The sequence below is a fragment of the Apiospora hydei genome (assembly GCF_038363865.1).
Source record: "Apiospora hydei strain CBS 114990 chromosome Unknown utg000009l_segment0_segment0, whole genome shotgun sequence".
Taxonomy (NCBI): domain Eukaryota; kingdom Fungi; phylum Ascomycota; class Sordariomycetes; order Amphisphaeriales; family Apiosporaceae; genus Apiospora; species Apiospora hydei.
In genome coordinates this window covers 7,147,513-7,174,601 of record NW_027117368.1, presented here as the reverse complement: position 1 = coordinate 7,174,601, position 27,089 = coordinate 7,147,513, and the positions used below count along the sequence as shown (strand labels likewise).

Genomic DNA, 27,089 nt, shown 5'->3' with positions numbered 1-27,089 from the left:
CATTGCTTACGGGGATATAGTCTAATAACTCGGATAGTCTAGTTGTTCCCAATCGAGATCAAAGAGTCGTTCATTTTCCTGTTCGTATCGACCGTTCTCGACCACAGCTTGTGATAGACTGAGGTTTCCCCTGCTCCAGTGGCCTGACACCCGAATACTTGTCCATGCCATCGATCACGTCGTGCCTCCTTTTTCGCAGTAGCAGTCACTATTACCCAGTCTTCCGTTGCCGTGACTTTTGGGAGATCGCCCGCAAGCCGCCAAACGTGATTGCAGCAAGTGCAGCTGACCCTCACAACTCCGCTACCCCTGCTCAGCTCCACCGGCACTATTCTGTGGCCTTCAACCAGCAAGGCCCCATCCGAAAGCTTTAGAGTTGGGAGCCGCGACGTGCAGGCTGGGAGATTATCCACCTGGTCCAGATCGGGTAGCCAGCATTCCATAGGGGCGGTGCTGCAGGCGGAGTTGGATAGGATGGACCATGGGATGCAACCCGCGTTGATAGCACCAATGAGAACCTCGGCGGTGTTCTTCCGATCGAGTCCATCCGGAAGTTTGGGCCCCTCGGTCAGGGCCATAAGTGCATACAGCTTGTCCCCTTGGGTCTCGCACTTCCTACCCATAATCTGGGGCAGAAGATATCCCATGCGCTCCCCTTTAAAAGGTGGTACTGGGGAACGCTCCCTTATAGCTACCATGAGCCTGCAGGCGTTTGGACTCCAGGGATATTCTTGTATGTGTTTGATAGGGGTAGATGGTGGGTGGCACTTCGAGTTCGCGTTGATCATCCTGTGTTCGTGTTCCGCGATCAACTGCATCCATCCAAGGTCGAAGACTTGGTGCTTGAACACCACCAACAGCTGGTTTGCTCGCTTCCCCTCCATCAGTGTCCACGCTCGCTTGTTCCATGGGTGAGCGTCAGCTACTCTCAACACCTCCCTGGTGCGAGATGCCGTTTCTCTACTGACTGCCACCATCCCGGCCAGACCATAGCGCAAGCTTGGCTCGTCGATCTCGATGTTCTCCATCATCACCGTGACCGCCGCAGCCGTTGAGTATATACCGCCCATCCTCTCCACTTCCTTCTGCACCGCAAGCTGGTCCGTCTGGTCTATACACAGCCTATCGCACCAGATGTAACGATAGCCCGTGTCCTCGGCCAAGCGGATCCCTGCTTCAGTTATGGCCTTGTCATCGTACATGCTCCAGACGTAACTTATAGCCAAATAAGGCTCGTCGGTCCATGCCAATAGGGACATCTCAACACAATCCCAGACCAGTGTTGGGCCCTCCGGACTCTGCACGCTGCGAGAGGCGGCAATCCTCAACCGCGCTAAAGTCAACTCGTCCAATCTGGGCAAGACAGATTCGACACCAGTTGTGTCTGCGCTCTGCATGCTCTGTCGTATTTTGCCCAGCATTTCCTTTGTCCCAATCACCTCATGTGGCCCCTCGAGGTGCATCCCCGCCACTTCTCGCTCGACGAGCACATCGTCGCAGAGTTCTCCTGTCGTCGCAGCACAACAAGTGGTCGTTATATCAGATAAGCATGCATCTGCTCCGGCAGCCCGCCTGTGACATCCCTCCCTTACACAGGTGATGTGGATTTTGTTCCGCAGGTTTGACACGATCGCCTTGAGCGGATCCGACAGCTCAGCAAGAGCGCGGAGGATCGATAGCGAGCCCCACACTTCCCAGTTCTCCCCTTTTGGCCTCGAGCGATGAGGACGGCAGTGCCTTTGGGCTTCCGCGCCCACACTTCCAGATGCTCGTCGCCCACGATGACGATTGCCGATTCGACCCGCCACGACGATGGGCATTCCTCGACGCATATCATGTTGCAGCACACGTTGACCCACATGGCCTTTCCAGCCTCTTCGAGCAACACTCCCTCCTCGCCCCGCCATGAGCTCGCCAATGTCAAAACCGCCGTGTCCCCAGAGTCCCAAACTGAGTTGCCGAGCATTGTCTTAATCAGCGCCTCGGTGACGGCCTCACATAGGGTATTGTGACAAGCGGCCATCTGCCGGGCGTCTCGGTGTCCCAACGCCACGCCGACGTGTTGACTCAGCTCATTCCCGGACCACAAAGCCTCCATCTTTCCCGCCGAGAACCAGCCCAGCGTCGGTAAAGCCGGGTCCACCCCAGTTACCCGCAAGCAAGCCCTCCTCACCGGAACCCTACACCACGACGCACCGCCCAAACAGATGCTTAGTCCAATGCAAGCTCCCACCAGTTGGGCCTCGAAGCGAGGCGTTGGCTGCCAAATAAACGGGCCCAGAAAAGCAGTGATGAGAGGCCACCAACGGGGCAAATCGAAAACGATAAGTAGGAAAACGCCGACGTAGGCTACCTGCAGCGTCAACGCATCCCACATTTCCACGAGCGTTCGCATGCGGGACGTCGTCTCGAGGCTCCTCGTGGCTACTACAAGCCCGGGTACCGCCGGCTCATCCGGGCTTGGCGGTTGCCATCCCTTTGAGTGATGAGTCCGGGCGGTGGTAAGACGCCGCCTTTTCTTTTCGACCTGGCTGACCTCGAGGCTGAGATGGTAGTTGGTGGTAGGAGTGGGCATTTTGTAGATTGTTTGTAATAGTGCACGAAGTGCTTTCGTGTGCCTGTCCAGAGCGTTGAATCTGGCGAGTCTCACTGTCGCCTCGTGCCTGGTTGATGAGACGTCAGCACGCGCGTCGCTGGAAGGATCACGGATCACGTGGCCCTATTTCAGCCACCAATCAGAGTTGCATCACTAAGTTCCCCTTCACTTAATTCAGTTATCCTATACCGAGTAGTTTGAGACCTTTCATCTTCTCCGGGGAATGCTATCGGCAGCACTTTTACACAAGCAATCCATGCGCGGCATAATGCTGGCTACTGGCAGTGCCTGTGGTAACAATCCCAGTTGCTTCTGCTGGCCTGCGCTGGTATGAGTCGAAAAGCAAAAGAGAACCAAAAAAAAAAAAGGCAATCCCAGTCAAGTAAGTCCTAGACACTTCTGCTCACCTAGCATCACGGTTGGCAAGTTGGAAAGGGAATCAACCTTGGAGTTGCGTCTCTAGTCAACTCGCCAATACAGCCGAATAAACAGAGTGACTACCCATGGTTTACTCTACCGGTAATCCCAGTAGCAAGACCAGGGACGATGGAATAATAAGAAACGTATAGAATAACTAGTTTTAACAACTTGTCTAATCGAAACTTGATACTCAAGAGGCTCGGACATGGTACATAACAAACAGAATGCAAGGACGCTCTCAAGAATACTACCGGTGTACAGTGTGATCACCCAAGCCGCACCCCGTCGCCAGCTGCTTAGTCCTGACCCCCGTCGTCTTCCCCGAGGCGTGTTCGAAGCAGGGGCAGCAGCGCTGATTCCCCCATTCTCGCCATCCTCCTTGCCCCCGGGCGCGGCCTCGGCGCAGATGCAGACCACAGGCGCGAACGCGCCCCGACGGTGCTGGGCCCTTGGGGCTGGTACCACGGCGGGCAGAAGTCCGGCACGGCCGGCGCGGTCGTGACGCGGCCGAACGGGTGTCCGCCGACGACCCCGTAATCCGACCTCCCGAACCCGTCGAACCGGATCTTCCACGTCATGGGGAAGGGCACGAACTCGTCCCACGTGGGCGTGAGGAATGTGTCCGCCCGCGGCTGCAGCACGTCGTCGGTCCAGATCGCGTCGCCGCCGCCGCCGTCCTCGAGCGCCCGGACCTGCTGCTGGATCCAGGCCGCGCGCGCGGGCGCCATGAAGTGCGCGTACCCCTCGCTCGTCGGGTCGAGCGGGACCCGCTTGAGCCGGCCCTGCGCGTCGTGGCCGCGGCGCAGGTTCCGCATCTGCGCCGCGAACCGGATCATCGACGTCAGGGACAGCATCGCGAAGCGCCGCGGCGAGAAGACGCCGTACTTGTCCGCGATGCTGAGCTGCGAGGTCAGGAACTCGACTTCGGCCGCGCCGCTCTGGGTCGTGGCCTCGTCGCTCTGGGCCTGGGCGATGGCATTTGTCTGTGGGTGAAAAAGGACAGGGTGTCAGCAACGGAAGTTTTGAATGAATTGAGCCTCCGATAGGTGTTAGACGGATAACTCACAAGATTGAGGACGACAATATCTCCCTTCTCTATCGTGATGGGCTTTCCCGCCTTGGCCCTTGAAAACTGGTAGTCGGCCGTCTTGATAGCCTTGCGGACGATCGGCAGTCGAACCTTGGCCTGGGCCATCGATTGGACCATCTTCTCCAGCTCTTTATCATCCTTGCCCCCAGTACTGAAGACGAACTGCTGGAGCTTAACCCATTCCGGCTTCGACCCGTCGGTAGGCGGCGGGGAGTCGGCAAACTTGTAAAGGTCCTCCATGTAGCCCTCCAACGTAGCCGTGAACTGGAAAATGAAATCAGTTAGCCATTGCTTCTGAAGACACTAAGGTAAATAAGAAACGGTAGGGTAGGGCTGCTGACCGCAATAACTGAGTTGTAAGCAAAGTCTAGGCAGATGAGGAGGAGAATGGCCGCGGCCTTGCGCTGGTCCTTCTCGTACTCCAAGACCTGCTTGGCCACAAAGACGCCCAGCTCGTGCATGCGGCTCGCCCCCTCTTGCCGAACAGGGCCCGCGTCAGGTCCCACTGGTTGGCCTCCCAGATGGTGCCGTTCTGGGTCAGGTCGATGAGCGTCTGCATGGACGCCTTGAAGGCCCGGCGGCGGGCCATCCACTTGGTCTCGTCGGCGTTGTAGGTGAGGAAGACCTGGCAGTTGGTGATGTGCTGGTAGATCTCGTTCTCGCTGTACGTGCTGCCCTTCTTGTCGGCGGGGTGCCGGCGCAGCTTATCGCCGAAGCCGAGGAAGTCGGCGACGTAGTGCGTGACCACGGGAATGGCGAAACTGTGTTGTAAGTAGAAACGGTTCGGTCAGCTCGGGCTTTTTTTTAAACCGCAGTCGAAACAAGGGCTAAGGGGGCGGAGGGGGCGGTGGTTGGGGGCTTACTCTCTAGTGGCATCGATCTGGAATGTCGAGTTTGTCATAGAAATCGACTCTCTCATGACTATCATCTTCATCACCCCTTCAAGATAGCGCTTCAAGTCTTCCTCACTCTCCTCGATGTACTGGTCCAGTTTGTCGGATGAGAGGGAAGGGGCCTTCTGGTTTGGGTCCAAGACGGCCCGGACGGCTGCCGGCAAGTTGGGCTTGTACAAGTAGGCAGGGTTGGTGAAATTCATGCTCTTGGCCCCCGCAAGACGAGTGAGATGTCGTCGAAGCTGTCGAGATACCACGGCTTGACGGGCTTCTTGACCGGTGCGGCAGCAGGGACGTTGTTGCCGTTCCTCTTGTCCGTGTCGGAGGCTTCCGGCGGCGCCGCCGTCTCGACGAAATCGTTGGCGTAGCCTTGGGCCTTGGCGTAGATGGAGTTCTGCTTGGCCGTGTAGAAGGGGTGGAAGAAGCGGATGGTGTCGGTCTCGAACCAGCCCGGGAAGGCGCGCTGGAGCAGGCGGTGGAAGACGGAGCTCTTGCAGACCTCGTTGTTGGGCGTGACCTCCTTCATGCCCCACGAGGTCAGCGAGTTGGTGTTCCAGTCGACCGTGTAGAAGCGGTCCGAGCGGACGAGGGTGATGGCGTCGGAGAAGATGGCTGACCAGAGCGCCGAGCTCGACTCGACCGGGCCCGGGTCCAGGCCCATGCGCTCGTCCGACTCGCAGAAGATGCCCGGGTACAGCTCGATCTTGTCGGGGTGCTCGTACAGGTCCCGCAGCGCGTTCTGGATCTCGGCGTTCTTGGTCACGCTCTCAAAGGTCGTGTGCCGCGGCAGGCCGAAGAAGTCGCGGAAGTCGTTCAGCGTGCCCGTCTCCCACTTGCGCGCCTGCTGGATGCCCATGATCTCGACGGCTTTGAGACACCTCGGCACATTCCGAGGGCCAAAGTTGGAGATGGGGTCGTCCATGGCCGAGGTGAGCTCCTCGAGCATCTGGCTGTCGTCGAAGAGGTTCGTGATGGCGTTTCGCCTGAAGTGCTTGGAGTGGGTTGTTTCTCCCGCGCCATTAACTCCGGTCATGGGGATGCCACCGTTACCGTTCTTGACGGCTGCAGATGTTGGTGTAGTAGATTTAGGTGTATCGGGGATACCAAACGTCACCTCCCATGGCTTGGGAGCCCCCTTGCCTCTCTTCTGGTCTCTCGCGCCCTTTTGCTGGATCGCCGCCATGGTGCCGAGGAACTCTGGGAGTGAGGCCTTACTGGGGTCTCTGAACCCCATCGCCGTCTTCATGAACTCCTCGGTGTACTTCTCGTCCTTGCGGGAGATGGCGCAGTGGAAGCGATAGAGCAGGTTGAACTCGACCGTGACCTGGTTGCCCAGGCCGCGGCTCGTCTTCTTCTGGTCGAAGTCGGCACGGGGATCGAGGGTGAAGTTGGTGTCGAACTGGTGGAAGCCCATAAGTGCTCGGAGGTAGTCGTGGACCGAGACCTGGATGTACATGCCGCAGGTAATGAGACGGGCGGTGTTGAAGAGATCGTCGTCTTGCTTCTTCCTGGAGGCCTCCCAGGCATCCTCAAATCCCTGGCACTGGGCCTCGAATTCTTCATATTTGCTGCCGGGTCCTGCCCCTCCCTCCTTGAGCTTCAGCTTCTTCTCCTCAAGAAGAAGCTCGAGCTTCTCCGTCAGTTCGACGAGCCTCTTGTAGACCGCAGAGCCTTCAAACGTGGCAATGGCATCAAGAGCGTCTTTCTCCGTCTTCTCCGTGGCCTCTCGCTCCTCCCTCTCCTCATCCGTCTCATTCATCTGCTCTGCGAGGGCCACTGAGGCATCTGGAGGTCTTGCTGCCTGAGCTTCTGCAAACACCTTCTCGTACTGATCGCATAGCTCCCGAACGCTGGCATCCAGGGGCGCCTTTTGACCATATTCATTGCGGTCAAGTAGGTGCTCCTGGATCAAAGAGACCAGCTTCGTCTTCTCGTACATGGCTGGGATACTGAAGCGACCGTTCTCGTTGATGCGAAGCAGCTGTCGCGCCGCGTAGTTGTGGTATCGGTTGTACATGACCAGCATGATGCACACGCCGGGTGGCTGCCGCAGCAATCGGTCTTCGGCGAACGTGTCTGGCTTGAGAAGCCCGAGCTTGTACTTGTCATCTCGGATCTTGCCCACCATCTCCTGGGTGTAGCCATAGAGGGGAGACAAGTCCAGATAGGAGGAGCTGTCAGAGATGTTCTTGTCATTGTCGTTTGTTCGGAAGATGTCGTGGATGATGATGGTGGCGTGGTAGATGAGCATGGAAGAGAGTCCCGACTCGCTCACCCGGCCGTCCTCTTGTCTCGCCATCAGCTTTTCAAAGAGATCCGAAGGGTCGGGAGGAGCGCCCAGCGAAGCGGTCTTGGATGGAACCGTTTTGGCATACGGAGCGCCTGCTTGACCAAGGTGCGGGTTTATGGCGCTGTTGAACTTGCCGTCGGCAGTTCGGTACTGGAAGGCATCACCGAGGTAGGTCAAGGGAGGGTGCAACATCTTATCGTACTTGTCCTTTACCCCCTGATTGATAAAGTCTTGCCGCCGGGGGCTGTAATTAGACAGGCTGCCCACAACCGTGGCAGCACCTTGTCCCTGTGCACAACCGCGTCAGTAAAGGGGCCTTCGAGGCATTCATGCGTGGCAAATCTTACATCAAGTCCAGTGCCATTGATGGCTCCCTCCGCGATCCGCCCCAGCGAGGGCCAGTTTTTGGGCTGAAGTGCCGCCTTGACATCTTGCCATGTGCTGGTCTGGGGAGGAGCTGGGTCCTAATCATGACGAAAAGCAGTTGTCAGTCAGAGCACAACCTGAAAAGCAGGTAGCGTCTTGTTTTACTTACTCCAATGAGCTCGTCTCCGTGGAAGCTTGCGTACGTCGCCTCTGCGTTCTTGTTCCTGAGCTGCAAGGTGAGCTGCATCAAGTCCTCCTCCTGCGGGTTCGCAGGAGCCCTTGATGTGTGACCATTCATGATGAGAACAGAAAGGTTGCAATTGGTTCTGACGTAGATGAATGGGGTGGTAAGGCTTACTAGTATACAATCAGGGGCAGAGGCAGAGGTATAGACGGAAGCCAACGCTCAGTTTTGATGCCCGACGAGTGCACTCGCAAAGTGATCCAGTTGGTGACGTGCTGTGAAGGGATGGATTGGGATCACAGGATCTCATATGAGGAGATGGTGCAGCTCGATGCCTGTTATTGTATCCAAGCCCGACGCGGGCAGCCGTTCAAGACATTTTCGAATACGAGCCGTGTGGTGGGGTCTGGACCGCCACGACACATGCCGTGGACACGCCGATGGTCCAGTCTCTGTTCACAGTCGGAGGTGACAGATACGGCGTATGCGGCATGCTGCATTCTTTCGAAAAGCGACTCGGGGAATGCAGTAGCTCTTTTGCAGATCGGCAAATGCCTGGATATGCTCCCAAGTTCTCGGACCCGATTTCCCCACGTCCAAGGGCCCAAAACAGGCCCAGATTGGATGACTATCCGAGACATAATTTAGGGTTGTGGAATGAACCTTGGGCTAGAAAAGGAAACGCCGGCGGCCGTCCCGACCTGGCGTTGCGGCTGAAGTCGGCGTGCGTAGTATTGGAAATGCTACAAGTTCGATTGGACGCCACATCGGAAACCTCATACAGGGGGAGGGGAGGGTCTCGGCCTGGCCTGGTGCAGTTCGGCGAGGTCCAACTCGCAAACACTTGCCCATGCCATATCATCTCGAGCCGTTGCCGTCATCACATATTCCTCCATCTCCAGCTACCCTTCGTCCGCCAAGATTCGAGTGATTGAGTCAAGTCCAGCGATTCCCGTCAGAGATATCCTCTTTTTCGAATCTCTCTATTCTCTACCTTACATCAAGTTCTTCTTCTTCTCTACGAGCCCATCACAATGCCTGACTCCATGTCTATTGGAAAATACGCAAAGGCACCTGCAGACGCAAGCAGAAGCCCCTGTCCCGTCGTCAACGCCCTCGCCAACCATGGCTATCTGGAGCGGAGCGGACGGAAAATCTACGTGGAAGACCTCAATGCCGCCATGGGACACGTCGGAATGAGCCCCCTTCTCGGCTCCGTCTTCGCCGTACCGACCTACTTCGAGTACCACGACCCCGCCCTGGCGTACACGAGGAAGCCTGTCAGCACCTGGCAGAGAGCCTGGTCCGTGATCGGAAACCCGTATTCCTACTTCGACTATTTCGGCTGCTGGAAGGAGAAGCAGGTCACCGACAACGGGAGGAAGTATCTCAACCTCGTCGACCTCGCCTCCCACGGCGCCATAGAGCACGACATCTCCCTGTCGCGTCGCGACGTTGGGCAAGCCGAGGGAAATAACAATCCCCAACCAGACTTGATTGAGGAGATGCTAGAAAGCTCCCTCGACGGGAAATCCCTAACCATCGACGATCTGGCCGCCTTCATCAAGGCGCGGATCAAGCGCCAGCTCAAGGACAACCCGGAGCTGGTCTACGGGCCGGCCGAGCACCAGGTCAATTGCGGCCAGATCGCGCTCATGATGGGCTGCTTCGGCGACGGCAAGACGATTCCCGTCAGTTATGTCAAGGCCATCTTTGAGGACGAGAGGCTGCCGCTTGAGGAGGGCTGGACCAAGAGGTCCTGGTGGACCATGGGGCTTGCCGAGTTCTTCGGAGCGGTGAGAAACCTGGTCGCCAAAGTGGACGTCAATTTTGATCACCCTGCGGCTTCTTAGCTATTCCATTTGTCTGTTATTTGGGTATCTAGCTGGTGTTTATTTAATTACTTATTTCCCAATTTATCCAATCAATCTACCACCCTTTCCTAAGAACTCTGAACATGGGCATGCCTCTTTCCACTGCATTGTGTTGCTAGTGACCTAATACACCATCGCGATGATTTTGGTATTGCGCCACACCAGGTAGTCCGGCGGAAAGTCTCCGGAGAACGACATGCAATGCACACGTTGAATTGGCAACTGCCAAGCTCATGCCAGACCGTATGTCTCTGCACCAAACCTCAGCTGCGGGGTCCAGCCGGCCGTATAATCACATTCCCTAGCGCGAGAAGCAATGCTTCTTTTGGGCCGTCTGCATGAATCATACTAACACCAAAACGACATTTTTTCAGTCAGCCACATGGCTAGCTGGGAACGCTGCATGGAACGTTGTGTCACAAACAAGACTGCGGGCTTCTCCTTCGTCTGGAACACACTGGCTCAGACTTGTAATCTCAGCTCGTCGCCGGTCAACACTCGAGAGTGGTATTGGGGTGGCCTTTGGTTTGATATGCCATGACAAGGGCCAACCGCATAGGTATATAGCTGAACATTTCGATTACAAGGCACACCCGTCCGCAATTACTGCGCAATTCACTATAACCACCCTTCTGCTCTACTCATCCCAGCTGCTGTTTCAGGGACACCAAGCTATTCGAGTCTACTCAACCTCATCGCTGCTTCCTCCTCCCCTTCATACCTCACACGCCATGCCTTCTTCACTTCAGGCCTGGGTTCCTGCCCTCAAGGGCATTGCCATTGCCGGCAGCTTCATCAACAACGGCACCATGACCTCGGGCTACCGCCTGCTGCCCGCCGTCTACCCCACCGTCTCCAAGTCGGCCAAGGACGGCGCCAAGCAGTGGGAGTACTTCTACTGGTCCATGTCGGCCACGGTGCCGTGGGTCGACCTGACCACCATCCTCGCCATCGGCACCCTCGCCTACGCCGAGTACGGGGCGGACCGGGCCGGCCTGCCCTGGAAGATCTGGGCCTCGGCGGCGGGCCTCATGCCCCTCGGCTGGGTCTGGGTGCGCAAGGTGATGTCGGTGCCGTCGAACCAACTGTTGGCCATTGCCGACCCCAAAGCCGGAAATGAGACGGAGCCCTTGAACAAGAACTCGAAGAAGACGCTCGACGTTATGAAGGAGTTCAATGCACAGATGAGCTTCAGGATGATGTTCCCGTGGGTCGTTGGTGGACTGGCTCTGTGGGCTTCTCTGTGGTTCTAAATAAACCAGCTTCTAAAAAAATTGGATAATATCAAAGGAAGAGGGGGTAAATGTAATTGTTCGCAACTGGCCGACCAAGGCAGCTCTTGCCAGAACGGCCACTCCAGCATTCCAATGTTAAGAAAAGAGGGTGACTCGGTAGAAACAGCACCAACCTCGGGCCCATCGGCGGATGCTGTATCAGGTGGCCTGTACCATACGGGCGGGGAGGGTTTCGAATTGCTCTGGGGAAAGAGGCAAGGGTTCTGATTGCACTGCAACACGTGCACCTGATGTCAAAAAATTGATAGATTGCAGTGGCACAAGGTGCCAGCGCCAAGGTAATTTCTCTTTGGAGGGGTCTGAACCTGAGAGTCCAACGCTCCTGCTATTGGCAACGGGAGGAATGGGTAGAGATAAGACAGGTACGTCACATGGTATATGTTCAGCCTCTGCACCACGCAACGTGGAACTCCAATAGCATCGGTGGCATCCAACAAAGTTTACGTGTATGCCATATCCTGCCTACCTACTGAGAAGTAGGTACCACTGCAATAACTAGAGCTCGCCTATCCCTATCTCACTCTGCCCACATGCTCGGGCACTCGTGCATCGCACCCTGCATGGGTCCAAACCCGTTGATGCTAGCTAGATCCCTTAGCGTGCTCGGGCCGGGGTGGAATCATGTCAGTCTCTATACATGTCGACATCTGCCAAATGTAGTAATGAATGTGATGAATCCGGAGACAAAACAGCGGCTGGACATACTGTGCAACCAGAAAATGTTCCTACTATAGCACGTAAAGAGTATAGACTAATATAGATAATTGCAGAATATAGTATTCCACCATAAACGTACTATAGCAAAAATGTAAAGTACATGCTCAATTAATTATTTGAAAACTGGAAGGCATTATCGATAGAAGTTTTATGAAACTAGAAGGCACGAACTTCCCGGGTTGTTAAAAAAAAATCTCGATCTTGGGTTGTGCTTGGAATTTCTTTTCCTTTCTTTCCTCGGGTCCCAGAACAGCTTTCGTAAGTAGAATACCCAAAAGCTTGCTTTATTGAGAAGTATACTGATCATTATATAGTCTCTGAACAACTATTATTCTGTTGCAACTGTAAGTGAATAGAATCACCAACACCAACACCGGCATGCTGCCGACATCCTCGGTCCCGTCCCCCGGCCGCAGCACCAACATCACCAGCGCTCTTACGCCAACTGCGACCACCTGGCTGCCGCCAGTCACCAGCTGGTTGCCAGCACCCCCAGCTGGCGAGCATGTGCTGGGGGTGTCTACTTGGGCACAATGGGGTGCCACGATGCACGCATGGGCCGTGCTAATGCCGTGGGTGTTTCTGGGTCTATCGGGTTGGGGTGGTCAAGAGAAGCATCCTGGCCAACGAGAAATTCCGTGAGTGGTCGGCCCTTTGGCGACGTTTCGACGAGGTAAGTGTTTTCGACTGATACTGCCCTTTTAACTCCCTTGAAATTGTACTAATATAACGAACATAGACCGAATTCGAGAAGGCCGAGAAGGCAGATGCGCGGGCGGTCCTGCAGAAGCGTGTGGCGGCGGCTGCGGCTGCCAATGACAACGACAACGCGCCCCCGGCCCCCGGAGATCATCCCCGAGGCGCCACCACCACCACCACCATCATCATCATCGTTGTCGTCGTCCAATGGACCTTTGAGAATACCATCAAGTGCCGTGGTATTATGTTAATCGCACCGGGTATCTTGTTTATCCCACTGGGCATAATGCTTGTCCTACTAGATGTGACCCCTAATTAGACAAATAGACCTTTCGATTATTTGCGGAAGTACCTAACCTTTTATACGAAAGGCAGTGTTGTCGCCATTAAGGGTATACTTCTATTCGTCTCATTGGCTGTGGCAGCGAAAGCAGGCCCGGCAGCGGTAATATAGAGAAATGGCATTCGGGTAAAATGAGGTAGCGGCGCGGATACATGCCTCGTAATGGAAATTGACCAAGTCGAGATCTAGGGCAATCGCCCGAAGGGCAGAACTTGGAATTCGTTAGACAGGACCACTTTCCAGATTGAGACGCTCTGTAATATGAGCAGCCATATGACTATGTCCTACTGAATATTAGGGGTCCCGTCCGCTCTCCCGTATAGAAGCAGCAGAGGGCCGGATGAGAAAATTTGAGCCCTTTTTTATATTTTCTAGGGCTATCTACGATTAAACCTAGCTAAAATACGAGCTTATATAATGAAAATAATATAGTATTACACTTTAATAATAGCAGTTCGTATATATAAAATGCCGATTAAAATAGTATTAATTTTAAATATAAAAAGAATAACGTAGTTTATCACCGAGTCGTTTATATCACTAAGTCACCTACTTTTATTACTTTTTAACACTTTTATATAAGTTAATTTAATTATAATGTATTAAATTAATTAAAACTATTCGCTATCGGAATCGCTACTTAATTTTATATCCTTTTTATATGTTCGCGTATTATGACCTGTTTCGCCGCAAATGCCACAGCGCCTGCCGCCCGTCGCGCGCCGCTTCGACGAACGCCTATTTTCGCCTTCGCCGGTCGCTGAACGCTTCCCTTTTACTTTTTCGTTCTGCAGCGCTTGAAATTCCTGAATAGTAAGGGCTCTTTTAAGCTGGACTCGCGACTTCTTAGCTTTCCGGCGCTTTAAAAGGGTTAAATTAGCCTTTTTTAAGGTACGCATCCGATCTTTTATAAGGGTTATTTTATATACGACTATATATAACGTGGTTTATTACTACGCGATATATATTACTTAACGACGTATTTAAATTTAATTTTAATATAATTAAACTTTAACGCGTAATATTTTTATAATTATAATATTTATTTAATTAATTTTAAAAAAATCGAATAGTTTTAATAATTTAAGCGATATAAAACAGACTAAATTAAATAAATTAAAAAATAATAATAAAAATTTAACGTGGTTTACTACTACGCGACGCATATTACTTAGCGACGCACTTTTTCTATTTTTCGACCTTTTTATATAAATTAATTTAATTATAACGCTTAAAATTAATTAAAATTATTCGTTATCTAATTCTTCGCTTAATTTTATATCTTTTTCGTATATTCGCGTATTATAACCTGTCTCGCCGTAAACACCACAGCGCCTTCCACCGATCGCCCTTCGCTTCGACGAACCCCTATTTTCACCTTCATCGGGCGCTGAACGCTTCCCTTTTACCTTCTCGTCCTATAGCTGCTGAGATTCTTTAATAGTAAGGGCTCCTCTAAGCTAGACTCGCGATTTTTTAGCTCTCCGGCGCTTAGAAAGTGCTAAATTAACCTCCTCTAATATATATATTTTATCGCGCATAAAGGTTATTTTATAAGTTATTTTAATTATATTTTTCGTTATTTAGTTTATTATATTTAAAATCGGCGTTAAAGAGCTTTTTTAGTAAGTAAACACTTTTATTTAATATAAATAAAGTGTTTAGTTATTTATTAAAGGTTAAATAACGTTTAAAGGTTAATTATAAGTATTAACCGTTTTTAAACGGGATAAGTTAAATATAAACGTTTAAAGATATATATTTAATTTATTAATTACCTTATCGAGATTATAAGGGACTAAATTAAAAACGTTAAATCCGGATTTAATATTATTTTTTATAAAAATAGCGAAATACGCGGCTTTAAAGGCGATAAAAAACTCGAGCTTCGTAATATAATTTATCGAGGCCTTAATAAATAACGTGGTTTACCACTACGCGACGTATATCACTTAGCGACGCACTTTTTCCACTTCTCGACCCTTTTTATATTAATTAATTTAGCCATAACGCTTAAAATTAATTAAAACTACTCGTTATCCGATTCCTCGCTTAATTTTATATCTTTTTCGTATATTCGCGTATTGTGACCTGTTTCGCCGTAAATATTATAGCGTTTTTTACCGGTCGCTCTCCGCTTTGATAAACCCCTATTTTTATTTTTATCGAGCGCTGAACGTTTCCTTTTTACCTTTTCGTTCTATAGCTGCTGAGATTTTTTAATAGTAAGGGCTTTTTTAAGTTAGACTCGCGACTTTTTAGTTCTTCGGCGTTTAGAAAATGCTAAATTAGCCTCCTTTAGTATATATATCCTATTGCGTATAAGGGTTATTTTATGGGCTATTTTGGTTATACTCTTCGCTATCTAGTCTACCGTATTTAAAATCGGCGTCGGAAAGCTTCCTTGATGGGTAAACACCCTTTTTTTGATATAAGTAGAATGCTTAGTTGTTTGTTGGGGGTTGGATAGCGTTTAAGGGTCGTAGGTACTGGCCGTCCCCGGACGGGATAGGTTAAGTGTAAGCGTCTAGAGACGTATATTCAGTTTATTAATTATTTCGTCGGGATTATAAAGAATTAAACTAAAAACGCTAAATCCGGATTTAATATTATTTTTTATAAAAATAGCGAAATACGCGGCCTTAAAGGTAATAAGAAATTCGAGCTTTATAATATAGTTTATCGAGGCCTTAATAAACAGCTCGATTTCTTTTAAATAGGCACGCTTTAAAGCCGAATAAAGTGCTATATCGAGTAGCTAAAATAGGTAAAATAAATAAAGAGGTATACCGAGTATAATAATATTATTATCTTGGCAGTATATTTCGAATTCGGCCGAAATATAGCTTTCGTGGCTGTTAATAATTAGAAAGCGGTAGGAACTTTTCGTTTACGCTTTAATGTATTTATCGAAGTGTTTGATTTAGTTTAAGCTTGTTTCATTATTAGTTTAACTATTGGAAGTCGGCTTAATCACTTAGTCGCCCGGTAAATCGGTTTCGCGGGACCAGTTCGCGAGGTAATATTGGCCTTAAACGATTAAGAACGGCGGAATATACCAGCCCTGCGAATTAATGTATTTAATCGCCGTTGCTTATTCCCGATTATTAAGCTAAACTAACTTCGCTTTTCTACGCCGCTCGGCGCGTATTACGATAAGTGTTAACCCGATTATACTTATTATAAAGCCGGTCTCGTCGAAATTTTAGATATCTTCGTCGACGATCCCGTATTTCGCTTTTATATTCGCGATTAGCGTAAATTAACCGGAAATAATTTTAGAATCTTTGTAAAGAGCCTTTTGGTAATCGTACCGACGATTTATTTTAGTTTTTAGGTCCGGGTTGCGGTCGATAAAGCGCTTGACCCAGTGCTTGCCGACGCGGTCGCCGCCGCGCGACGCGGTGAAGAGATTGGCTATATCTTTTACATCAGCGAGATCGGGAGGCATCCCTCGGATATTTAAATTAATTATATATTTACGAAGTACCTCTTTTTAATTGGATCTAGTTTATATCGTTTCGGTCGGATTTCGCGTTTTGAAGTTCGGCCGTGGATTCGATGGCGTAAAGTTAATTCGGGTATATTGTAAGCTTTTGCTGCTATTTTTTAGCTTATTTAACTCGCTCCGTTTCGTGTCGCTTGAATTGTTAAAACTATTCGATCTTCTTGGGATTAATTAGGTATTATAGTTATGGAGGTATTACGCGTTAAAGTTTAATTATATTGGAATTAAATTTAAGTGCGTCGCTAAGTGATATGCGTCGCGTAGTGATAAACTACGTTAGCTTAATTTCCTTTAAATAGGCACGCTTTAAAGCCGAATAAAGTGCTATATCGAATAGTTAAAGCAGGTGAAATAAATAAAGAGATATACCGATTATAATAATATTATTATCTTGGTAATATACCTCGAATTCGGCCGAAATATAGCTCTCGTAGCTGTCGATAATTAAAAGGCGGTGGGAACTTTTCGTTTACGCTTTAGTATGTTTATCGAAGTATTTGATTTAATTTAAGCTTATTTCGTTATTAATCTAATTATTAAAAATCGGCTTGATTACTTAATCGCCCGGTAAATCGGTTTCGCGGGACTAATTCGCGAAGTAATATTAATTTTAAACGATTAAGAACGGCGGAATACACTAGCCTTACGAATTAATACATTTAATCGCCGTTGCTTATTCCCGATTATTAAGCTAAACCGACTTCGCTTTTCCACGCCGCTCGGCGCGTATTACGACGAGTGTTAACCCGATTATATCTATTATAAAGCCGGTCTCGTCGAAATTCCAGATATCTTCGTTAACGATCCCGTATTTCGCCTTTATATTCGCGATTAACGTAAATTAACCGGAAATAATTTTAAAATCTTCGTAAAACGCCCTTTAATAATCGTACCGACGATTTATTTTAGTTTTTAGGTCCGGGTTACGATCGATAAAACGCCTAACCTAGTGTTTACCGACGCGGTCGCCGCCGCGCGACGCGGTAAAGAGATTAGCTATATTTTTATATTAGCGAGATCGGGAGGCATCCCTCGGATATCTAGATTAATTATATATTTACGAAATACCTCTTTTTTAATTAAATTTAATTTACGTCGTTTTGGTCGGATTTCGCGTTTTAAAGTTCGGCCGTAAATTCGATAGCGTAAAATTAATTCGGGTATATTATAAGCTTTTACTATTACTCTTTAACTTATTTAATTCGGTTCGTTTCGTATCGTTTAAATTATTAAAACTATTTAATCTTTTTAAGATTAATTAGGTATTATAATTATAAAGGTATTACGCGTTAAAGTTTAATTATATTAAAATTAAATTTAAATACGTTACTAAGTAATATACGTCGCGTAGTGGTAAACCACGTTATAATATACTCGAATTAATTTTACGTTATCGAATTTACGGCCGAACTTTAAAACGCGAAATCCGACCGAAACGACGTAAATTAAATCTAATTAAAAGAGATACTTCGTAAATATATAATTAATTTAAATATCCGAGGGATACCTCCCGATTTCGCTAATGTAAAAATATAGCTAATCTCTTTACCGCGTTACGCGGCGGCGACCGCGTCGGTAAGCACTGGGTTAAGCGCTTTATCGACCGTAACCCGGACTTAAAAATTAAAATAAATCGTCGGTACGATTATTAAAAAGCTTTTTACGAGGATTTTAAAGTTATTTCCGGCTGGTTTACATTAATCGCGAATATAAAAGCGAAATACGAGATCGTCGATAAAAATATTTAAAATTTCGACGAGACCGGTTTTATAATAAATATAATTAGGTTAATATTTATTATAATACGCGCCGAGCGGCGTAAAAAAGCGAAGTCGGTTTAGTTTAATAATCGGGAATAAGTAATAACGATTAAATATATTAATTCGTAGGGCTAATATATTTCGCCGTTTTTAATCGTTTAAAGCTAATATTATTTCGCGAACTAGTCCCGCGAAACCGATTTACCGGGCGACTAAGTGATTAAGCCGATTTTTAATGGTTGGACTAATAACGAGATAGGTTTAAATTAAATTAAACATTTTAATAAACATATTAAAACGTAGACGAAAAGTTTCCACCGCCTCTTAATTATCGATAACCACGAGAGCTATATTTTAGCCGAATTCGAGGTATACTATTAAAATAATAATATTATTATACTCGGTATACCTCTTTATTTATTTTAACTGTTTTAATTATTTAATATAATACTTTATTCGGCTTTAAAGCGTACTTATTTAAAGGAAATTAAGCTATTTATTAAGGCCTCGATAAATTATATTACGAAGCTCGAGTTTTTTATCGCCTTTAAAGCCGCGTATTTCGCTATTTTTATAAAAAATAATATTAAATCCGGATTTAACGTTTTTAATTTAGTCCCTTATAATCTCGACGAGGTAATTAATAAGTTAAATATATGTCTCTAAACGTTTATACTTAACTTATCCCGTCCGGGAACGGTTAATACTTATGACTTTTAAACGTTATTTAACCTTTAATAAATAACTAAGCACTTTATTTATATTAAAAAAAAGTGTTTACTTATTAAAAAAGCTCTTTAACGCCGATTTTAAATATAATAGACTAAATAACGAAAAATATAATTAAAATAGTTTATAAAATAACCTTTATACGCGATAAGATATATATATTAAAAAAAGTTAATTTAGCACTTTCTAAACGCCGGAGAGTTAAAAAATCGCGAGTTTAGCTTAAAAAAGCCCTTACTATTAAAGAATTTTAGCAGTTACAAAATAAAAAAGTAAAAGGAAAACGTTTAGCGCCCGATAAAGATAAAAATAAAGGTTCGTCGAAACGAAGGGCGACCGGTGGAAGGCGCTATAATGTTTACGGCGAGACAGGTCACAATGCGCGAATATATAAAAAAATATAAAATTAAGCGAGGAATCGAATAACGAGTAGTTTTAATTAATTTTAAACGTTATAATTAAATTAATTTATATAAAAAAGTCGAAAAATAAAAAAGGTACGTCGTTAAGTAATATACGTCGCGTAGTAATAAACTACGTTATATCTTTTATTATTTAATTTATTATATTTAAAATCGGCGTCGAAAAGTTTTTTAATAAGTAAAAACCTTTTTTTTAATATAAATAAAGTATTTAATCGTTTATTATTAATTAAATAACGTTTAGGGGTTATAAATACTAACCGTCCCCGAACGCGACGAGTTAAATATAAACGTTCGGAGACGTATATTTAACTTATTAATTACCTCGTTCGGGTTATAAGGTATTAAACTTAATACGTTAAATTTAAATTTAATATTAATTTTTATAAAAATAGCGAAATATAAAGCTTTAAACGCGATAAAAAACTCGAGCTTCGTAATATAATTTATCTAGGCTTTAATAAATAGCTCGATTTTTCTTAATACGCGTATTTTAAAGGCGAATAAAGTATTATATTAAAAGATTAAAATAAGTACGATAAATAAAGAGGTATATTAATAGTAATAATATCGTTATCTTAGTAATATACCTCGAATTTAATTAAAATATAACTTTCGTAGCCGTCGAAAATTAAAAAGGCGATAACGACCTTTTATTCGCGACTTAATATATTTATCGAAGTATTTAATTTAATTTAAGCTTATTTTATTATCGGTTTAATTATTAAAAATCGGTTTAATTACTTAATCGCCCGATAAGTTATATTCGCGCGACTAATTCGCGAGGTAATATTAGCCTTAAACGATTAAAAACGGCGGGATACACTAGCTTTACGAATTAATATATTTAATAACCGTCGACTATTCCCAATTATTAAGCTAGACCGACTTCGCCTTCCCACGCCGATCGGCGCGTATTACGACGAGTATTAACCCGATTATATTTATTATAAAGCCGGTCTCGTCGAAATTTTATATATCTTTATTTAAAATACTATATTTAACTTTTATATTCGCGATTAACGTATATTAGCCGGAAATAACACTTATATTTTTATAAAAAGCCTTTTAATAATCGTATCGACGGTTTATTCGGGTTTTAAAGTCCGGGTTCCGATCGATAAAGCACTTAACCTAGTATTTACCGACGCGGTCGCCGCCACGCGACGCGGTAAAAAGATTAGCTAACGTGGTTTACTATTACGCGACGCATATCACTTGGCGACGCACTTTTTTACTTTTCGACCTTTTTATATTAATTAATTTAATTATAACGTTTAAAATTAATTAAAACTATTCGCTATCCGATTCTTTACTTAATTTTATATCTTTTTTATATATTCGCGTATTATAACCTATTTCGCCGTAAACATTATAGCGTTTTCCACCGGTCGCCCTCCGCTTTAACGAACTTTTATTTTTACTTTTATCGGGCGCTGAACGCTTCCCTTTTACTTTTTCGTTCTGTAGCTGCTAAGATTCTTTAATAGTAAGGGCTTTTTTAAGCTGGACTCGCGATTTTTTAGCTCTCCGACGCTTAGAAAATACTAAATTAGCCTCCTTTAATATATACATTTTATCGCGTATAAAGGTTATTTTATAGGCTATTTTAATTATACTTTTCGCCATTTAGTTTACCGTATTTAAAATCGGCGTCGGAAAGCTTTTTTAATAAATAAACACCCTTTTTTTAATATAAGTAGAGTGCTTAATTATCTATTAAGGGTTAGACGGCGTCTAAAGGTCGTAGGTACTAGCCGTCCCCGAACGGGATAGGTTAAATGTAGGCGTCTAGAGACATATATTCAGTTTATTAATCACTTCGTCGGGATTATAAGGGATTAAATTAAAAGCGCTAAATCCGGATTTAATATTATTTTCCGTAAAAACAGCGAAATGCGCGGCCTTAAAGGTAATAAAAAACTCGAGCTTCGTGATGTGGTTTATCGAGGCCTTAATAAACAGCTCGATTTCCTTTAAATAAGCACGCTTTAAAGCCGAATAAAATGTTATATCGAGTGGCTAAAACAGGTAAAATAAATAAAGAGGTATACCGAGTATAATAATATTATTATTTTAATAATATGTTTCGAATTCGGTTAAAATATAGCTCTCGTGGCTGTTAATAATTAAAAGGCGGTAGGAACTTTTCGTTTACGCTTTAGTATGTTTATTAAAGTGTTTAATTTAGTTTAAGCTTATCTCGTTATTAGTTTAACTATTAGAAGTCGGTTTAATTACTTAGTCGCCCGGTAAATCGGTTTCGCGAGACTAGTTCGCGAAGTAATATTAATTTTAAACGATTAAGAACGGCGGAATACACTAGCCTTACGAATTAATACATTTAATCGCCGTTGCTTATTCCCGATTATTAAGCTAAACCGACTTCGCTTTTCCACGCCGCTCGGCGCGTATTACGACGAGTGTTAACCCGATTATATCTATTATAAAGCCGGTCTCGTCGAAATTCCAGATATCTTCGTTAACGATCCCGTATTTCGCCTTTATATTCGCGATTAACGTAAACCAGCCGGAAATAACTTTAAAATCCTCATAAAAAGCCCTTTAATAATCGTACCGACGATTTATTTTAATTTTTAAATCCGGGTTACGGTTAATAAAGCGCCTAACCTAATGCTTACCGACGCGGTCGCCGCCGCGCGACGCGGTGAGGAAATTAGCCATATCTTTTACACTAGCAAAATCGGGAGGCATCCCTCGAATATCCAGATTAATTATATGCTTACGAAGTACCTCCTTTTTAATTAAATTTAATTTACGTCGTTTCGGTCGGATTTCGCGTTTTAAAGTTCGGCCGTAAATTCGATAGCGTAAAGTTAATTCGGGTATATTATAAGCTTTTACTGTTATTCTTTAGCTTATTTAATTCGCTCCGTTTCGTATCGCTTAAATTATTAAAACTATTCGATTTTCTTAAGATTAATTAAGCATTATAATTATAGAGGTATTACGCGTTAAAGTTTAATTATATTAAAATTGAATTTAAGTGCGTCGCCAAGTGATATACGTCGCGTAGTAATAAACCACGTTATATCTTTTATAATATTAATATTAAAAAGCATTTCTCGAATATTTAAATCGATTGTATAATTACGAAGCACCTTTTTTTAATTAAATTTAATTTATATTATAAGTTTCGGGTATCGCGTCGTAAAGTTTAGCCGTTTATTCGGTTACGTAAAGTTTCGTATAAAACGTTATTCGTAACGGCAGCGTGCTTTTAACTTAAACGGTTTAAAAGGTTTCGCGTTACTTAAATTATTAAAACAATTCGCTCTTCTTAAAATAAATTAAGTATTATAATTATAAAATTATTACGTGTTAAAGTTTAATAAAATAAGTCGAGTAAAAAAGTAAGCGACTTAATAATATAAGCGACTCGGTGATAAACCACGTTATACTCTTTTAAAGTAATATTAAAGGTATATTTATATTAAATATTCGGTAATTTAAAGAGCTACCGTAATAAAATAAAGATAATAGCTAAGCTTTTAATACGGTTAGCGCGTTACGTTAAATATTCTATTTATATATTTATTAGCATTATAATACTTTTTTTAAATCCTTTCTCCCCTTTTTTTAAATAGCACTTTATAAATTATTTAACGATTTTTACTAACGTGGTTTACCATTGAGTCGGACATATCATTAAGTCGGACACTTTTTTTACATCTCGATATTTCTATATAAATTTATTTAATTATAACGCTTTAAATTAATTAAAATTACTCGCTATCCGATTCGCTACTTAATTTTATATCTTTTTCACACGTTCGCGCATTGTGACCGGTTTCGCCGCAGTTGCCACAGCGCCTACCGCCCGTCGCGCGTCGTTTCGACGAGCCACTATTTTCGCTTTCGCCGGTCGGTGGACGCTTCCCCTTTGCCTTTTCGTTTTGTAGCGTTTGAGATTCTTTAATGGTAAGGGCTTTTTCAAGCTGGACTCGTGATTTTTTAACTTTCCGGCGCTTCGAAAAGGCTAAATTAGTATTTTAAAGGGTGCGGACTTAATTTTTTAATATAGTTACCTTGTGGGCTATTCGGGTTATACCCTTCGTTATTTAGTTTACCGTATTTAAAATTAGCGTTAGAAAACTTTTTTAATAAGTAAACACCCTCTTTTAATATAAATAAAGTGCTTAGTCGTTTATTGCGGGTTAAACGGCGTTTAGGGGTTATATATACTTAGAGTCCCGGGTCGCGACTGTTCCGGTGTAGGCGTTCGAAGTTATATATCCAGCTTGTTTATTATTTCGTCCGGATAGTGAAGTACTAAGCCGGATACGCTGAATTTAAATTTAATATTAGTTTCCGTGAAAATAGTAAAATATGCGGCTTTAAACGTAATAAAGAACTTAAGCTTTGTAATATAGTTTATTGAGGCCTTAATAAATAGCTCGATTTCCTTCGAATAAACACGTTTTAAGGGCGAATAAAGTGCTATATTAAGAGGTTGGAGCAAGTGCGATAAATAAGGAGGCATATTAATAGTAATAATGTTGTTATCCTAGCAGTATGCCTCGAATTCGGCCGAAATATAGCTCTCGTAGCCGTCGAGAATTAGGAGGCGGTAGCGATTTTTTATTTGCGATTTAATATATTTATCGAAGTATTTAATCCAGTCTAAACTTATTTCGTTATTAATTCATTTATTAAAAGTCGGTTTAATTACTTAATTACCCGGTAAACTATTTTCGCGCGACTAGTTCACGAGGTGATATTAACTTTAAACGATTAAGAAAAGCGGAATATATTAGCTTTACGAATTAATACATTTAATAGCCGTTAACTATTCCCGATTATTAGGCTGGACCGACTTCGCCTTCCTATACCGATTAACGCGTATTACGACGAGTATTAACCCGATTATGCTTATTATAAAGCCGGTCTCGTTGAAATTCTATATGTCCTCGTCGACAATGCCATATTTAGCCTTAATATTGGTAACCAGGCTAAACCAGCCGGAAATAACCTTCGGATTTTTATAAAGAGCCCTTTAATAATCGTACCGACGGTTTATTCTGGTTTTAAAGTTCGGGTTACGATTAATAAAGCGCCTGGCCCAGTGCTTACCGACGCGGTCGCCGCCGCGCGACGCGATAAGGAGATTAGCTATATTTTTTCACATCAGCTATTTTTGGAGGTATTCCTCGGGTATCTAGATCAATTATATGCTTACGAAGCACCTCTTTTTAATCGTATCTAATTTATGCTTTAAGTATCGGATTTCGCGTCGTGCGGTTCGGCCGTAAAGTCGGTCGCTAAGGGTAAATAATAAGACGACGTAGTGTTTCGCCGCAGCTCTTTAATTAATTCGAATTAGACCGTTTCGTAACGCTTGAATTACTAAGGTTATCCGCTCTTCTTAAAATAAATAAAGCATTATGGTTATAAAGTTATTACGCGTTAAAGTTTAATTAAGTAAGTCGGTAATAAAAGTATCCGACTTAATAATATGTCCGACTTAATAGTAAACCACGTTATTTAATAAAAATAAACACGAATATAGTATATTCCTTTAACGCCGAAACTAGTTATTTCCTTTTAAATATGTTACCTACTCTACTTCTTATGCTGGTTTTAGTAGGATCCGTTTTACCGATGGGTCCTCTATTTTTAAACTATACCGAAACGACCACCATATCTCTTGCCTCTTCCACGCCACCGTTTTCGCGGCCTTCGGCGTCCCCGGCGAATACCACGACCCCGGAGCCGGACGACAGCACCAAGGCGCTCGTCATCGGCGCACTAGTCAACGAGCGTGCCGCAGGCAAGGCCGAGAGATGCAAGACGATTCACCAGGGTGCTTTCGTTAGCAAAACTGTACCGTTTCTCCGCAACTGGAAGCCGGATGGCGGGGTGCCGGTACTGGGCGCGAGGAGCACCAAGTATATACTCGAGCGGCTAGTGCAGTACCAGAACGTTTACCGCCTGATGAGCACGGACGAGTCGGGGCAGCGGGGCACGGGCGGCCCATCCTGGAAGTTCCCGGGCAGCGTCGTCGAGGAGATCCGCGAGATGAAGTACGCTCTTAAGGACGGCTACATCTCGATCGGCGGCAATGACCGTATCCTCGACGCGCTGGATGTCATCTTTGATGACGTTTGTGCCGATACGGGGAAGATGGGCCAGGTCCCACTGATCGTGCAGGATTTGGTCGAAGTCGTCCTGCGTGGGATTTCTTCAGAGTTCCGAAAATCTCCAGGCGATCACAAGGCTCCACGGATAGGTTCGCATCGATATAATCTGGAGGACTGGCTTCGTACGTAGGACGGGTGCAAATATGGTTAATCATGGCAATGGATGATGGTTGCGACATGGCGGCGGTAGTGCTGAATTCATTACATTATATAGTCCAATCTCTTCACTCCACCCTCCTTGGCCTTCTCAGTCTGAAGTTGGATGCTCCAATCTACTTGCCATTTGCCATTGCCTTAAGTACTTACAGGAACGCATAAGCCATTGGGGGCTTCTGCCAAATATGGCGGGCCACGGCAATGCGGCATCGATTTACAGCCAGCAATGGGAAGGAGCTATCAATTGGCAGACCTACAAGCCCGTCATTGGTGCGTACTTACCTCATTCGTGTGCCTACCTCCAGTCTGTAGGCACCACCTTTGGGCCTTTGCAGATCATGAACACCTAAAGCAACCTTGCAGCCTGCTACTTTTCCGCCTGGCTTTCCCAATCTGATGACTCTACCGCAACGATGAGCAATACCATGGCCGACCAGACGTAAGTAGGTATTTGCCCGACCTCTTCACCGGCTTTAATTGGACAAGTATCTATACTGACCTAATGATAGCCAAAGTTTCCAACAGCACCACTGCAGCCATCCCACGACTACCTTCATTACGTCGACCACCCGATCGAGACGCTTTTCCTTGTACCCTCGTCGAAGAAGATATAAGGAACCCTGTAAGCCCATAAATCCCAACACGCTGAACCTCGTTTTGGCACCTTTTTCCAAAAACAGCAAACAATTAATTAGTTTCTGGGAAATAGTTCCGCCAATACCATCAACCACGCGCACGTATATACACATACACCAGCCCCAACAGCACCGGCACCCCGACGGTGCCAGAGGAGGAGCCGACGTGGTGGCCGGTCACCCCGGCCGGTGACAATGCCCTAGGGGTCAAGTGGTGGGCGCAATGGGGCGCCACACTGGCAATCTGGTCGGTCTGGGTACCGAACCTCTGGTCCGCTGTTTGGGGCGTGGCGAAAAGAAACCTTCTCGCGAACGAGAAGTTCCGGGATTGGGCGGCCGAATGGCGCCTCTTCGACGAGGTAACAATAATCCCCCCCTTGGCTCTCTGTAACGGCACACTGATACGACGATCTATCTATAGGAAGACTTCGAGAAGGCCGAGAAGTCGGACAAACGGGTCCTCGCGATCCATCAGAAACGCGCGACGGCTGCGGCTGCCAAGGAGGCCGAGAACGACGACATGCCCCCGCCCCCGGAGAACACCCCGGTGCCACCGGCATCATCATCATCATCATCATCGACTGCGCCGCCGCCGCCGCGCGCGCCCCTGCTGTGTCGCCCCTGCCGGCACGCATTCGCCCGGGCTCGGCCCCCCCCACGTGCTGCCTCGCGCGCCACTGCCACCGCCCCATCGCCGCTCGCTGTCGCCGCGGCCCGGTCGGCATCTCGCCCGTCTTCTCGTCGGGCTCCGACCCGACTGGTCTAGAGTCGTCGCGGGGTTCAACTCCCCTGTCGCCGCTGCGACGCGGCAGCCCAGCCAGCAGTCGACGCCCCCTTCGAGAAGCGTCCCTTCGGAGAAGAAGATAGGCTTTGCCGTGGCGTGCCTGCTGCTCGTGCTATCTCGGGGAATTGCTTCGATCCTTGTCTTGTTAGATGAAAAGTGAAGGAAGG

General features: G+C 46.0%; 6 protein-coding genes across 6 annotated transcripts; 3 read left to right on the top strand and 3 right to left on the bottom strand.

Annotated features, from left to right (window-relative positions):
• Positions 1–38: 38 nt before the first annotated feature.
• PG997_014077 (uncharacterized protein) lies at positions 39–2,575 on the bottom strand (the record flags this gene model as incomplete). The annotated part of the gene is made up of 2 exons (XM_066818391.1): positions 39–1,572; positions 1,692–2,575. The coding sequence occupies 2 exons, from the start codon at positions 2,573–2,575 to the stop codon at positions 39–41; spliced, it is 2,418 nt and encodes an 805-aa protein (XP_066664083.1).
• A 737-nt stretch (positions 2,576–3,312) lies between these two features.
• PG997_014076 (uncharacterized protein) lies at positions 3,313–7,953 on the bottom strand (the record flags this gene model as incomplete). Its single annotated transcript, XM_066818390.1, has 8 exons — positions 3,313–3,999; positions 4,083–4,370; positions 4,448–4,571; positions 4,613–4,867; positions 4,970–5,169; positions 5,223–7,577; positions 7,637–7,753; positions 7,825–7,953. The coding sequence occupies 8 exons, from the start codon at positions 7,951–7,953 to the stop codon at positions 3,313–3,315; spliced, it is 4,155 nt and encodes a 1,384-aa protein (XP_066664082.1).
• Positions 7,954–8,873: 920 nt separating this feature from the next.
• On the top strand, positions 8,874–9,692 carry PG997_014075 (uncharacterized protein; the record flags this gene model as incomplete). The annotated part of the gene is made up of 1 exon (XM_066818389.1): positions 8,874–9,692. One exon carries the CDS (start codon positions 8,874–8,876, stop codon positions 9,690–9,692), a length of 819 nt encoding a protein of 272 aa, XP_066664081.1.
• Positions 9,693–10,444: 752 nt separating this feature from the next.
• PG997_014074 (uncharacterized protein) lies at positions 10,445–10,966 on the top strand (the record flags this gene model as incomplete). The annotated part of the gene is made up of 1 exon (XM_066818388.1): positions 10,445–10,966. The coding sequence occupies one exon, from the start codon at positions 10,445–10,447 to the stop codon at positions 10,964–10,966; it is 522 nt and encodes a 173-aa protein (XP_066664080.1).
• Positions 10,967–25,111: 14,145 nt separating this feature from the next.
• On the bottom strand, positions 25,112–25,526 carry PG997_014073 (uncharacterized protein; the record flags this gene model as incomplete). Its single annotated transcript, XM_066818387.1, has 2 exons — positions 25,112–25,388; positions 25,474–25,526. 2 exons carry the CDS (start codon positions 25,524–25,526, stop codon positions 25,112–25,114), a joined length of 330 nt encoding a protein of 109 aa, XP_066664079.1.
• Positions 25,527–25,916: 390 nt separating this feature from the next.
• On the top strand, positions 25,917–26,904 carry PG997_014072 (uncharacterized protein; the record flags this gene model as incomplete). The annotated part of the gene is made up of 3 exons (XM_066818386.1): positions 25,917–25,942; positions 26,269–26,497; positions 26,560–26,904. 3 exons carry the CDS (start codon positions 25,917–25,919, stop codon positions 26,902–26,904), a joined length of 600 nt encoding a protein of 199 aa, XP_066664078.1.
• Between the last annotated feature and the right edge of the window lie 185 nt (positions 26,905–27,089).